At 38.9% G+C, this 15543-nt stretch overlaps 1 protein-coding gene across 3 annotated transcripts in view; it reads right to left on the minus strand.

Moving 5' to 3' along the window:
- The window catches only part of LOC145643263 (sodium- and chloride-dependent GABA transporter 2-like), a 47104-nt gene that overhangs the window by 17169 nt on the left and 14392 nt on the right, over positions 1-15543 (minus strand). For 2 of the 3 annotated variants that reach the window (XM_081709287.1, XM_081709286.1), the window contains 10 exons: positions 12313-12453; positions 10948-11032; positions 10619-10751; positions 10277-10411; positions 9817-9920; positions 7783-7907; positions 7573-7685; positions 7310-7447; positions 6863-6965; positions 6485-6585 (listed from right to left, as the gene is read on the minus strand). In XM_081709287.1, the coding sequence (XP_081565413.1) occupies positions 6485-6585; positions 6863-6965; positions 7310-7447; positions 7573-7685; positions 7783-7907; positions 9817-9920; positions 10277-10411; positions 10619-10751; positions 10948-11032; positions 12313-12412 (1137 nt within the window). In that variant the 5' untranslated portion in view covers positions 12413-12453. The remainder of the gene's footprint in view (positions 1-6484; positions 6586-6862; positions 6966-7309; positions 7448-7572; positions 7686-7782; positions 7908-9816; positions 9921-10276; positions 10412-10618; positions 10752-10947; positions 11033-12312; positions 12454-15543) is intronic. The other variant, XM_027009879.3, reaches the window with a different exon arrangement.

A 15543-nucleotide genomic window follows, 5' to 3' on the forward strand; every position in this document is an offset into this window, starting at 1 on the left:
TCAATAAACTTCACATTTATTTACCTGATATTTTTATCCATAGCAATCTACAATTATGATTGAGTACAACTTGAGTGTTAAGGGCCTTGCTCAGAGGCCCACTAGTGGCAACTTGTCAGTGGTGGGGCATGAACCAGCAACCTTCTGATTACAAGTCAAGTACCTTAACCACTGAGCTCCCAGTGCAGTTCTGAAATGATACTCAAACAACATAAATAATAAACTCTCTGAGATTAATCATTGTAGTTGATAGTTGTTTCCCTATATTTAGGATGGTGCCCCCTGTTAATTTATAACATTCATAATATGTATTTTTGCTACACTAGCAAGGGAGAATATTGCCTGTGATGTTCAGTTGAAGTCATGTGGCCTGACCCAGCTTAGAGGCATGATGCTGAGAAGGAATGAATGATTGACATTTCATATTCTACAAATACTAATAAATATATTGCTGTTCATACCTGGTTTGTTTTTGTGAAAGGATTTTTGGTATCTTTTCTCATTCTCTTGCTTCATTCAGTCTTAACCCTAGCCTGTTCTCATGGTTTGTCTTTTGGAGTAGAGTTATCATTGTAGTTAATTCTCTATATGCCTCACATGTGGATCCCTTCCCACTAGCATTTTGTTACAGCTAGGGATTTGGTGAAGTTAGTGTTTGTTAGTTGTTGTCTTTGGAGGGAATTGCACATAGCACACTGACTGAAGAAGCTTTTTATGTCAGTTGTGATGCCTGACCACAATACAATTTCACACGGTATTCTGAAACTTGCTTCAATGCCTGAGTGTCCAGTGTGAATTTTTGACTAGAAGACAGGTTGCAATGTTTCTAGGATGAAAATTCTACTACCCTTGGATATTAAGCCCTGGCCTTCCTTGTATAGAAGGAAGGGTGCAAGAAATCCACTGAAGCTTGGCTGTTTTTGGGCAAGCTTTGTTTGATCTAATGTTTTAATCAGTTCTATTGTATGTGTAGAGACATTGTGATTAACTTGTTCCAGGTCTAGTTGTATTAATCCCATATCATAGACTGTGGCCAGCATCTGCCTTTATTTATTAATTTTATTTATTTGTGTGTGTGTGTGTGTGTGTGTGTGTGTGTTGCGTCCATGTGGGGTGTTCTGGACAAAAAATCCGCAAGTTGGTGCAGGTCTTTGGCTTATTTGTATTGCACACTGAGCTGTTACCTCTACAGTCTGAGCAGTGTTCTCTGCAGTCTCTTTGGGGCATAGAACAAGGTTTTTTTGCATATTACTTCAGGTGGTTTGTGATCACTTTGTATGGCAACATGCTCTTTTCCATGCAAGTATTGATCAAATTTGTCACATGTAAATACAATAGCAAGACATTGTTCCTCTATTTGAGCATATATCTGTTGGCATCAGGGCTCTGGAGACACATGTAACAGGATGTCCATTTTGCAAAAGGGCCGCAGCAAGGCCAATCTCACTGAAATCACATTGAATTGTGACCTCCTCCTTCAACATTGTTGTACTCGTGGATCGGATTTGGATTTGGATTGAATTTGCCAATATGCCAATATTACTCTTTTCTTTGACAATGATGTTGCTGATCCATTCTGTTGGCTCACTGACTTTAGTGACTATCCCTTCCTATTCCATTGACATGATGGCCTTTGCTTTTATTGAAATGTCGGGACTTGTTGCACAGGCTGGGCTGTTGAATCCACCTTCAAGGTGTCTTTCCAGCAAGGCACCCAAGTCCTTCGAACAGATCCTTGTATTTGTAAAGTATTGTCTCTGTGGTCTCATGAGCATGTGGGACTTAGTGTACATGAGCCTCTGTGAGTTGGGGGCGACACTGTACTACAAGTTTGGGATTTACCTGAAGTAAATTTGAAGTGGGTTTACTTGAAGTAGACACAGATTTCATCTCAGAGTAATTTGACCTGTTTTGTGACCATTATCTGAAATGTTTAACTCTTTTATTATACCAAAACAAAAGAGTTATGCCTATGTGGAAGTTCCAATTTACTAGTTGCACACTATTACATATCAGCAAGGTTAAGAATGGAAATGCTTTTATTTACTACATAATTGGATTGTCCTCTTTCCTTTGTTTATGTGGCTATTTTTTGTTTATTGGATTTATTGACCCACACCTTTTTTCGAATACTGTTGCTGAGTTTGAGTTCTGGATTTGTTCACTGTTTATTAAAATCTCCACACCTGGTTCTACACCCCTTGTGTAGCCCGTCGACTGTGACATCAGCAAGCCTCCTCTTTGCTTCTCCAATATGAAGCTCTTTCAAATAATACAGTAGATAACTCCTGCAGAAATGCACAAGGAGGAATGTGTGGTCACAGTTGATGCCTTTGTGCCAGTTATTTTAATGGCTGTGTTAGTAAATTTAAATGTAGCACATCTTGAGTTGTTTATCTTACTCTTGACAAGCATGTCTGGTGTTTTGTCTCATCTATAGGAAATTAGTGGGGAATGCTTAAAATGGGATGTGGTCTTTTGAATCCTCCAGGATAATACAAAGTGTCTAAGAGAAATATTTGCCATTGTTTTACTTGTAGGAAAAGTCAGCAGCAAAGCAATTATTGTTTTAACAGCAGGTCAGTGAATCCACTCTCTGAACAGGTAAAACATGAGCAAAGGCATCATCTATGACTTCTTTAGGAAGCACACAGTTTTGAAAATATGCACACTTATTTCCACACTTTTCTGGAGGAAGTCTTCATTCTAACTGTAAATGCACTTAAGTCTAAGTAGCTGTTAGTAATGGATGGAGTTTTGCAGGCCTTGGAATGTGAAGAATTGTATTGGAAATACACAGGATTCTAATAAATAGTATTTATACAAGAATTTCCAAAATTCACTGAAACTTCCAAAAAGTTTATCCTCATGCCAGGATGTGCTATACTCCATGTATATTCAAGAGCTGGGTGGAATGTGGAGAATAAAAAAAAGAACAGTTAACCTCTTCTAATATGTATTTAGCAATACCAAAAATGTCATCAATGTATCTCAGACATTCCAAGGGTACATGTCCAGTATATTGCTCAAAAATATTTCTCAGTGGATCCAGCAATGAGGTTAGCATAGGATGATCACATTTTAGTACCCCTTTTAACTTCTCTTATTTGTGAGTAGTACTTGGAGTCAAAGGTGAAGCAGTTCAGAATTAACACAAGTTAACTGACAGTCTTAAGAGAATATCTGTGGGAGGGATTTTCTCAGGTCTTGCATCAAGAAAATATTTTAAAGCTCTTCATTATGGATGACTGTGTATAAACTTTTAATGTCCATGAAAAAAGCAAGGAGTTGGCAAGTAGTGTTTGTTCTTTCATGTGTTCAATGTATTGTAAAAAGTGTGAAGAGTCTTTAAATATGTAGGTAACGATTGGTTGAAAAATGTCATCCAGAAACTGGAATATTATTTCTGTTGGGTAGGACCAAGTACATACAATAGGACATCCAGGATTATTTTCCTTATGAATTTAAGTGAGACGGTAGAAATGGCTGCATTAAGGATTATCCACAATAAGATTCCGTGCCAAATGAGGGAGGTGTCTTGCTGTAATGGCATGATAAATAGTGCACTGAAGGGAAGATTGTAATTGTGGAGTGCTGGTAATCTGCCAGTAAAAACTAGTATCAGAAAGCTGCTTGATTGCTTCCTTCTTGCAAAGATCTTTTCTCCAAACGACAATAGTTCCACCCTAAACAGCTGGCTTAATAACAATGTCACTTCTTTGTCTTAGGTTTTTAAGTTCATTCTTCCTTAGGCAGACTATGAATGTTGTTTAAAGATTTGTTGAAATTTAGGTTACTAATTTTGCTTTCACAATATTAAAATTGCTTAAAATTCCCTTATAGGAAGAGTCCAGAAAGACTCGGTAAATATTTAGATATATCAAGATTTCCACTAGCATCATGTGTGTATTGAGTATCCTGGATATTTTATTAAAATAAGCATGCAGTCTTAACCTCCTACTGCACCTGTGCCTTCATGTACCCTTTTCATGTATCGTTTTTTGCTCATATAGTGGAAAACAGGACAGGGGTGGCTTGGTAGTTAAGGTACTTCACTTGGGGTTGGTTAGGTTGCTAGATCAAGCCTAGTTGCTGCTGTTGGGCATCTGAGCAAGGCCCTTAGCCCTCAATTGCTCCTGTCTAGGTTTGTGTTGCCTGGCAGCATCCTAGCCCACACTGTGATAAACTGTTTCCCCTCAGCAAGAGGGGAAACAGAGGTTATAGGTAAGGTCCCTGAGAGAGTCAGAAAAAATGCTTCCTACATCATGAACAAAATCACTAAAGCTGGTGACGTAACATCATGGAAGAAGAGTTTATTTTCAAAGGAAAAACCATTAAAAATGAAAAAATCTTTAGTGTGAGTAGTGGACTAAAAATTTAAATCTCTCTCCCACTATTTCTCTCTCAGATATTCAAAACTGAAGTGAAGTACACAAAGTTTCCAGAGAAACAGGATGTTTAGGTCCTTCATCAGCAGTGCAAGCATAAATGTTTGAACTACAAAGTGCTTCATATATTATATAAAAGAACAAGCTCTGAAAATGAGATCAATATAGGCTGGAATCTACCATACCAGGCAGGACCCCAGATGCAGGCTGTGCAAAGATACCCCTGAGATAATCCAGCACATAACAGGGGATGCAAGTTGCTAAGCAGGCAGAGGGTATATCGAATACCAGAACCAAGTGGCTGGAATAGTAGACAGAAACATCTGTCATATATGTGCTGGAAGTTCCAAGGCCTAAGTGGGATACACCCCAAAGGTGGTGGAAAATGAGCATGCTAAGATCCTGTGGGACTTCCAGATACTAACAGAAAAGATGGCAATAGCTAACCAACCTGACATAGTAATGGTGGATAAACAGCAGAAAAGGGCTGTAGTGATAGATGTGGCAATCCAGAGTGATTGCAACATCAGAAAAAGGAACACAAAAAGCTCAAGAAATACTAAGGGCTGAAAGAAGAGCTAGAAAACATGTGGAGGGTGAAGGCAACTTCTGTGGTAATTGGAGCACTAGGGGTTGTGACCCCCAAACTGAGAGAATGGCTCCAACAGATCCCAGGAACAATGTCTAAGATCTCTGTACAGTCCTAGGAACAGCTAAGATAATACACAGGACATCCAGATCTCTGGTACAGGACCCGAGCTTGAAATGATATAGACGGCCTAGAGGGTGAGTGGCAAATTTTGTTTAGTGTGTGTGTGTGTGTGTGTGTGTGTGTGTGTGTGTGTGTGTGTGTGTATATATATATATATATATATATACACACACACACACACACACACTGAGTAGAGCAATGTCTATTTTTTTCTTTTTGTATAAAATAAAAATGTCCAGTTTGTGTGATACTGCTTAAGAGCAGCACAGTAACTTTTATACTTCAGCCTTAATATTTAGTTAGTCATGGTTATGTTTGTAAATTCAGCTTGAGATGAAGTGTTCTTTATGACATCCTGCCAAAAGCTCAACTGAGATCAAAGAGCCGAGTGTGTGCTAAGAAAACATTCCTCAACATTATTCCATCAGCAGCAGATTGTACTGCAGATGAAAATGCATGGATTCATACCATTTACGACAAATTACGAACTTACCATCCAGAATTTCATTTTCAGACAACCAGACCAGTTTTTACAAATCATCAGTGTTGACAGTCATGTTTCTCCTGTATCATCGTTTTGTCCTTAGTTTATGGAAAATGGCACCCACTGTTGAGGACTTTTAGTTTGGCAGCTTTGTCTTTCCTTCGCAACAGCAGGAAGTAATTTAGTTCAACGCTCCAGCACCAACACTTTCATGTCTAAAGGTCAATCTCCTGCATTCTTGTTTATGCCATCAAAAGCATCATCTGTAAGTAGTTAATGATATTGTGCAGATCCTAGATTAATTTTTATGAGTTTTTGTGCTTTGTTTAGCTTAATGCTTTAATCTTATTTGTTGTGATACGCTATGTACAGATGCTTCCATGTTTCCCATTGTTAGCTCAGCCCCTACTTTGTCTCTACCATAGTAAGGAGTAAGCGTTTTATACTCAATAGTTGGCTTTTGCTGGTTCATGTTGATGAGCATGCTTTGGTTCCATTTGGCATGACTTGTACTGTATTTTTGTTCTTGATTTCCTTGTTTCATTCCCATTCATTTGGTGCGTGAATGCATGAGCCAATAAAGCACAGGGGCTTGGAGGCTACATCCTGACTCTCACACATTTGTTTTGAAGGGAGTTTGCTTGCTGTTAAATTATGCACACTGTGAAAACAGTATAAGCCTCATCTTCCTATTTTTATCTGACAGGAGTGAAATAAGGTAAACTAGATGCAGCTCACCTTCTTCAATTGTTAATGTGTTGGGTTTTTAAAGATGCCCTTCTGCACATCACTCTTATAAAAGATGTTTTAGAATATTTGTTGCATATTTGTCCTAATAAAGAGGAAAGCAACTGTGCTTCTCTAAATCAGAGACAAACAATTAAACACACAGAAGCTCACCAAAGAGATGAGAGGGGTGAGGTATTTCCAGCACAGCTTAAAGATGAAATTAGGATACGACCCTGTCATATCTTCAATGATATCACACATGCGTTCGGCCCCTGTGGTAGGCAAACATATGAGAAATGGCAAATGAAATATGGCACTAAATATTTGTATCATGTAAGTTGAGTTAAACCTTACAAGACTAATAGGCCTAATTTCTTGGAACAGTTGTTCTATTACTGTGTTTGTGGAAAAAGGATTATAAAGGGCTGTGTGTGTTAATGTGTTTGTTTGAGGGCTTTCTGTGCTTAGGGCTAGTGCTAGAGTTAAGTTTCAAAGGTAGGGTTAAGGGCTAGGATAAGGTACTAAAGTTAGGGTTAGGATCTGACTTACCAAAGATCCAGCCAACAGCCAGTGACTGAAACACAGACAACAAGACAAGGGAGGCACCATTACAGGCGTAGTAGTCAAACAGCTGAAACACATATATCCCCCCCTACTGGACACAACACAATAGAACATTACAAAGGGAAAAAACAAGTCTCACATACAGCTAGGTTACATTTGACTGTGTATTCCATTCCATTAATATGTTCTGTGAAAATTTATCAAATTTCAAAATATTTATGTTTATTCTAGGACACCCTATCCTGCTCTTGTTTTATAAAAGTCATAATGTCATTCTGGATTTAATTATGCCATTCATGCCAGTCATTCTGCCTCTTATGTGTGTTAAGTTCTTATTTGTTATTTTCCCCTTTTCTGCCTCATTTTCATCCATGCGTTTCTCTCCCCTTCTATATCTCTCTTAACACTTTTGACCCCATTTCCCAACTTGACCTCGGTAACCATGACGATTTGGCTGAAGAAGCAGAAGAGGCAGAAGAGTAGGAGAAAAAGCTCTCTCCTCCAAGGCCTGCGGAGCACTGTTGGGAACATGTCTGTCACAGACGTAATGATCACCTCCATACAGACAAACTGAGGGTTAAGGAATATAGGATAAACACAGGAGAACAAAAATACTCAATACAGTATTGTGTGTGTGTGTGTGTGTGTGAGTGAGTGAGTGATGAAAGAGAGAGAGAAAAAAAGTGTGAGTGTACCTGTGTGTCCAGGCCCAGCAGAAGAATCATAATGAAGAAGCATACAGCCCAGAGGTGAGGTAAAGGCATCAAAGCCACTGCCTGAGGATAAGCTATAAAAGCTAGGCCAGGTCCTAAGAGAGTCAGTGCGAGCTTTGAGTAGTTGTTGTAGTCTTTATAGTGATCTCTAAATTTTAAATCAGCCTTGTGTTGTGGTGAATGCTGTGGTACCTGACTCTGCTACGTCCTCTACTGCGACACCTTGCTCATGAGCCATGAAGCCCAGTACTGAAAACACAGCAAAGCCTGCTACCACACTGGTACAGCTGTTCAACAGACATAACCAAAAAGAATCCCTGACACACACACACACACACACACACACACACACACACACACACACAAAGATATTTTTGACTGTACCAGAGGCAGATTTTTTTATTTTGCTTGTCGCTTTCTTGGATCATACTTATTGTTAAATTGACAAAAATGTACACTGGATATTACATACCTCCCTTTTTAATCTTCTGTAATATAATTTTTTTTTTACAGTGTAATCAATTCTTCAGTCTACATGCCTTCTGGCTTACTATCTTGCTTTTCCATTTTCCTTTTTAAAATGTTTTGGGTTTTTTTGTTTTTTTTACTATGCAGATCTGAAGCCTAAAAACCCAAATTGGAACTTATAATGCACCTTTTATATGATTGTATGTCATTTACAGTAAGTTATTTTTTACTAAACTAACTAAAGGACTTTGCCTACTGTTATTGCTGGATGCAGCAGAAGACTATTTTCATCTGTTCACAATCATTACAAATAAGACACTCTTAGCACTTTCAAAAAGATTTATATTTGTGACAACTGGCCTTTTCTGGAAATCAGTTTTTTAATCACTGCCATGAAGGTGCTGTAAGGTGGGGTTGAACCCAGGTCAGGACACCAATAGCCTACTGGGTTTGCAACCATGCTCCAACAGTGGTGGGCCCGTGTGCAGAACAGTTAGAGCTTGGATCAGCTAAAACAAAAGGAAAAAAACTAAACACCAGGCTGAGCGTGGAAAAAGGGAGAACAAAGGATGCCACGGGAAGAAATGGCAACCCCAATGCACTGGGGAAAACTCAAACTAAAACTTCCCAAACAAAACCAGAAAATGGGGAGGAACTTAAATGGCTAAGGGAAGCTTCAGGAGAGAGACAGACTCCAGAGGGAAAAACTGGAGAAGGGAGGGGACATGTAAAAACACTGACACCCTCGCACAGAAGAAAACAGGTGCAGCACAAGGGCTCACAGACCTCAATACCCAGAGTTGCCAGCTAGGAGCTTGACTCAAAACTTTAGCAAAGACCCAGCACCAAATGACTGGGTCACTGGGCTTATATAAGGTCTAGCCCATCTGTTGGGTGTTAAGGCTGATTAGTGGTGTGGTTGACTTGAGGCCTCCCTCTGGTGGCCGGAGGGGCCTCGGCCTGCTGCCAACCCTTACAGGTGCAAGGTACAGCTCTTGGTTTTCTGTAGAACTACTGCATAGTTCTATTTAGCACTTTCAAAAAGATTTTTATTTCTGAAACAACTAGTCTTTTCTGCAATTCATTCTTTTTTTAATCATTGCCATGAAGGTGCAAAAGTGCGGCTCTTGGCTCTCTGTAGAACTATTGATTTGTGCTAATGCACAAAGCTGTATACAGACCAGGTATTGTGGTATTTGTCTTTGTAGGACACTACTAATATAACTCTAAGGAAATACTAACATGAAGTTTAGCATTTCCTTAGAGTTATATTAGTCAAATAGGTTACTCACGTTTACTTTTATTTATATAATATACATTTTGCTGGTTGGCTGTTTGCTTGTCTTTAAATAGGGTTCAGATAGTTATGAATAGGGTTCTATGTCCTTACTAGCAAAATGCAAAAATAAAAATAAAGCATAACTCCAGTTTTGTTTAATTTACACTGGCTTATTATTAAAGTTCTCTATTGTTGGCAAAGACTTGCTTATAATATTTAAAGCCCTTAATAGCCTAGTTCTGGTACATCCTATTTGACGACAACCCATTTGACCAATTAATTCCACTAAGACAGGTAAAGTGCATCTTGCACCTGAGATGAAGGAAGATTTGTTCCTTATGCGGTATCTAATCTCTGAGATAGTGTTCAGAGAATAATGGGAATGCAAACTACAAGTTTTTAAATCCAGACTAAAGCATACCCTACATATGTAGTTTGCTGAGTCTTTTATTTAGATGGTAGGTAATAGTATAGGTCACCTGTAGCAGTTGTTTGTGTATGGGTTGTAGCTTCCTAGTGTTGTTATTGAGCCCACAGTTATACTGTATGAGAAGAAGACCTGAGTACCTGCCTCCATCCACATCTGTGTAAGGAAAAAAATGGCTGAAGGGATTAATTAAGACCTTTCATATTCATATTCATATTTTAAAGTACGGGTACTTTTAATTGTTTTGTTTACTCTCTTTTGGGATGTCTGGGATTTGTTCTTTCAGGCTGATTTAAGAACTGTTTCACTTTTATAATTTTCAAAAATACACTATATAAGGCTCCTTTAAATAGCATGTTTGATATTGTTTTATTTGTTGCTAACATTTCACAAAATTTAAAGAACTTCAAGACCTTGCTACATAAAGAAAAACACCAGAAAAAAAAACAAAAATAAACAAAAAAAAAATCTTCACACAAACTGAGGACAAGAGAGAGGGGAAAAAACAATACCTGTGGGTCAAGCAGATGCTGGGGGTCAGGGTACACATAAAACATGATACCCTGCAGAGCTCCAGGAAGAGTCAGGCCTCGAATCAGCAACACTAGCAACATCACATAGGGGAATGTTGCTGTGAAATACACCACCTAAAAGTGAAGTTTTATGTTACAAATGGAGTACATGCATGTAATACAAGTTGTAATAGCTGTGGACTAGATTTTATCAAATTTCTAGGATTAAAATTATCATTCACAGTTGAAAATTTTAAGAAAGATAAACACTAACCTTAACTTTAGGTTACATTATAGGTTAAGATTGCTAAGGATCAGGCTTGAGGGTGTCAGAGCACATACCTTTCCAGTGGACTTGATTCCCTTCCAGATGCAAAAATAGCAGATGATCCACATAGCAATCAAACACAGGAGAATCTCCCAGTTGACATTACCCACCTCTTCTATGCCACCAGAAAGAGACAATACCCTATGTCTGTATCACAGATTGAGAAAGGGAGAATAATCAAGTTTGTAATTATCATGTACATTAGGTGTTTTTGTACTTTGTACTAAATAAACACTCAAACAAACTAACATGTTGTTGTCCAGATATGTGTCAAAGTTGTGCATCCAGTGATGATTCAACAATCTGTGTAAGGTGTCTGTCTTAACTACTGTAACCCACTTACTCCCAGAACTCGGTAGCAGCTGATGTTGAATTGGTTTGTCCTGTCCAGTTAAGTACAAAGTTCTTTCCAGCAAAATTGCAATTATCTATGGAAGCGAGAAGAATTTTTCATGATTTTACTGTTGCCCCACAATTTTGTCTCCACCAACATGAGGCACCTTCAAGTTTACCTGGACTAAATATCCTCTAAAACGATTTCCCAATTTTGTGGACAACATATTACTTAAATTGTAAAAAGCAATATAGAATTTCTCAAAAAATCATTTGTTACACTATAATAATCAAAGATAAGCAAAAATAACCAGTATTTTCCCTCTGCTCTCCCAACATTTGATTACGGAGACACCCTTCACACTCCTGTGCTGAACAATTTTATGCCTTCTCTCTCATCCAACCTTCCCTAATTCCTAAGATTATAGCCAAATCTAGCTCATCTACCTGCCAACTTGATCCTACCCCATTCCTCTTCTTAAAAAGTGTTCTTCTACTTCTCATCAATGTATCCCTTACTTTCGGATATGTTCATTCAGCTCTGAAAACTACAGCTATCACTCCCATTCTTAAAAAACCTGGAATGAATGCTGCACTTCTTGATAATTACCAGCCCATTACCAATCTCCCCTTTCTAGCCAAGGTCCTAGAAAAAGTAGCCTCCCATCTGCAGTCTTTCTTAAATACTCAGACTCTATTAAAACCTTTCCAGTCTGGCTTCCGTCAAATGCACAGGACTGGGACAGCCCTCTTATGTGTTCTCAATTATCTTCTTCTCTACTGATTCTGGTGACCTGAGTATTCTCCTTCCTCTATATTTGTAGATTTAAGTGCCACATTTGACACAATTAACCATAACATACTCATCTCCCACTCTTCTTAAATGGTTCACCACGTATATTTCTAATAGATCACATTTTGTCGTCTTTGGTAAATCAAATTGCATGCTGATACCGTCACTCAAGGTATTCCTCAGGGATCAGTCCTTGGCTCTCTCCTATTCATAATCTATATGCTACCCCTTGGTCAGATTATCTGCAGGTTTGGTCTCAATTTCCACTGTTATGCTGATGACAATCAGATTTATATTATTTATATTTAGATTATATTAAATATATTTATATTTATTTATTCTTTATATGATTTTATTTAATGTTTTCATACTTTTTCTCTTCATCTGTAAACCCTGAGTTTGAGAAAGACAATGTATCAATTATTATTATTATTAAAGACAGGGTTATAGATTGGAGTTCATCAAAACTTCAGTATAAGATAGCATAGCCACTTACGGAAATGTGGAAACTATTCTTACAGAAAATGATTAAAGTTGTATGGATAAAAGTATGTGGTTTTGCTGAAGTTTGTTTCTTCTTACCTGTGTTCCACATGTGGCCACAGCTTGCCCAGGGCAGTTGAGAACTAAAGGAGAATGCCAAGTAGAACAGTGCCCAAGCCAAGATTATGATGTAACTCATGCAACTGTACAGCAAAATCAACTGACCTGCATAGCCAACACCTGACCAAAAAAACATTAGATTCTTGTTAGAATCAATGAAGAGTTTTATAATACCATTCAATGCCTGACTTCTGTTGCATATAACTGAGCGCTCATGAATATCCTGAGAAAATTTGTGTGAATAGCTATTTTATTCAGTACATGCTCAGTTACCGATTTATTAAGTGTAAATCAAGACTCCACAAATGAAAGCTGGGTTAAAAAAACAACAACAAAGAATCTGTTGCTATTTCATCAGGATGTGACATCTATCACATCCTGGTTTTAACAGCAGCACATGTTTGTCAGCATTATCAAAACAAAATGCACTAGTATCCAAAGATTTCATCATGCAACAAATGGCTGGCCAATGTAACTGCCCAATCTGAGTTCTCTAGATACCAAACAAAGTCCTTTCTCTTTACTACAAACAATTAATTTGTTGTCCTCATTTGTTTATTATTTTGATGCATTTTTAAAAAATAAAACTGGTTCTGAATACCTTTATTTCAGAGAAAATGTGACTTATATTGGATTAAATTCTACTGATTTTTTTTCTAAATGGCTGTAAGCCTAAGATCCTGTTTCACATGCTATTAAATGGTCCTATTTTGCAGCTAATGATGTTTATTTGCTTTTTTCTTTTTCTTTTGGTAGGTCATATGGTTGCAATGGAATTACATTGTTGTACTATTTTTTTCATTGGATTATCTAGTTAAGATTTAAGGATAGACCTAGTGAAAAGCATTCTCCATAAGACCAAACTGTGTCCAGAACCAGTTAATTTGTCCTCATTGCTACCTGTGGCTTGCTCACTTGATATTAATGGTTTAGCTTCTCTGTTGAAGAAAATCTGTGGAAAAATAAAAAAAACCTTATGAAACTTATGTAACCGTGTAATTTTCTAATGGATCAATTTGCCTATATATATATATATATATATATATATATATATACACACACACACACACACACACACTATATTGCCAAAAGTATTCGCTCATCTGCCTTTGCATGCATATGAACGTGAGCGACACTCTTAATCCATAAAGTTTAATATGATGTTGGCCCACCCTTTGCAGCCCTAACAGCTTCAACTCTTCTGGTAAGACTTTCCACAAGGTTTTGAAGTGTGTTTATGGAAATCTTTTGACCATTCTTCCAGAAACGCATTTATGAGGTCAGACATTGATGTTGGACGAGAAGGCCTGGATTGTGGTCTCTAATTCATCCCAAACTTGTTCTATCGGGTTGGGGTCAGGACTCTGTGCAGGCCAGTCAAGTTCTTCCACACCAAACTCACTCATCCATGTCTTTATGGACCTTGCTTTGTGCACTGGTGCGCAGTCATGTTGGAAGAGGAAGGGGCCATCCCAAAACTGTTCCCACAAAGTTGGGAACATGCAACTGTCCAACATCTCTTGGTATGCTGAAGCATCAACAGTTCCTTTCATTGGAACTAAGGGACTGAGCCCAACTCCTGAAAAACAACCCCACACCATAATCCCCCTCCACCAAACTTTACACTTGGCACAATGCAGTCAGATAAGTACATTTCTCCTGGCAAGCACCAAACCCAGACTCTTCCATTGGCTTGCCAGATGGAAAAGCATGATTCGTCATTCCGGAGAACACGTCACCACTACTCTAGAGTCCAGTGGTGTTGTACTTTACACCACTGCATCCAACGCTTTGCATTGCACTTGGTGATGTAAGGCTTGGATGCAGCTACTCAGCCATGGAAAACCATTCCATGAAGCTCGCTACACACTTTTCTTGAGCTAATCTGAAGGCCACATGAAGTTTGGAGGTCTGTAGCGATTGACTACATAAAGTTGGTGACCTCTGCACTGTATGTGTCAGCATCCGCCGACCCCACTCTGTTATTTTACGTGGCCTACCACTTCGTGGCTGAGTTGCTGTCATTCCCAATTGCTTCCATTTAGTTATAATACCAATAACAGTTGACTTTGGAATATTTAGTAGTGAGGAAATTTCATGACTGGATTTGTTGCACAGGTGGCATCCTATCATGGTACCATGCTGGAATTCACTGAGCTCCTGAGAGTGACCTGTGAGGGAAAATGCTTAATGCTTGCTTAAAGGAGGAAGTAAGGTATATGTGACCTTTAAGTGACCTTTGCCCTCAACTTGACCAATCTGCAAGAAAGGCAAATAGAGAAGTGATGGAGTATGACAGTTATCCCTTAACTGTTGCTGGGCAGGGGTGCAGCAGCAGGGAGTAACAACTTGCTTTTAGCAGGAAAGAATGTTCAAGGACGGTTGGGAGGCCTGGCACCTGGAGTCATGAGATTAGCTCATGAGAGAACAACGGGGAATGGTGGGGGTATATGAACTCATCTGAGAGAGAAGTTTGAGGCTTCTCTCCCTCGATGCATAAGGAACAGAACCAATAAAGCTTGCTCATCTGCACATCTGGCTCAAGTTGGCAGGATAGTTGGTAGGATTGCACAGCTCCATACCCTGCAACTGAGAGGGAGATGTCCATGAGGAAAAAGATAAATATCCTCATCTGCTAAACCCCATATTTGAAGGGAGAAAGAATTTCCAGAGGCGGGATCTGAACTGCTGCAATCGACCGTGGAGTGAAGCGGGGGTAAGGCAGATCCGGCTGTTGTAGGGAGGTCTGGGACCCGGCGCAGTGTGACGACACTGGGGCAAAAAGACTCCAAAAGGTGGACTGTAAGGAAACAGTGGCACCGGAGTCCCCTCCCGTCTACAGACGCGAGTGGTACAGAGTAGACTCCGACAAGCCGCGGATCAGGGCCGCTTGGGAAAGTTTGGTTTAGTATGGAGGACGACAGTGTCAGCGTTGTGCGGATGACCGCAGCCAACTGACTTAGAGTAAGTAGTAAATAACTTTCCAATATTGGTATGAAATTGATTGTTTTATGACTCTGATTGTGTAGAAAAAAAGAAAAAAGAGTGAGAGAATATTATTTACAACACATTTTATTGATCTCTTGATTTTGATTTTATTATTGATGCAGTGACGGGTAACAGTAAAAGTAAGAAACAAAAAGCTGAAACAACTGCACCATCAGGGTGTCAGCCTCGAAAATGGAACTCGCAGTTATGTACAGATATGGA

Source organism: Electrophorus electricus, unplaced genomic scaffold (genome assembly GCF_041902795.1).
Source record: "Electrophorus electricus isolate QZ-2024a unplaced genomic scaffold, ASM4190279v1 Scaffold35, whole genome shotgun sequence".
NCBI classification, from domain to species: Eukaryota; Metazoa; Chordata; class Actinopteri; order Gymnotiformes; family Gymnotidae; genus Electrophorus; species Electrophorus electricus.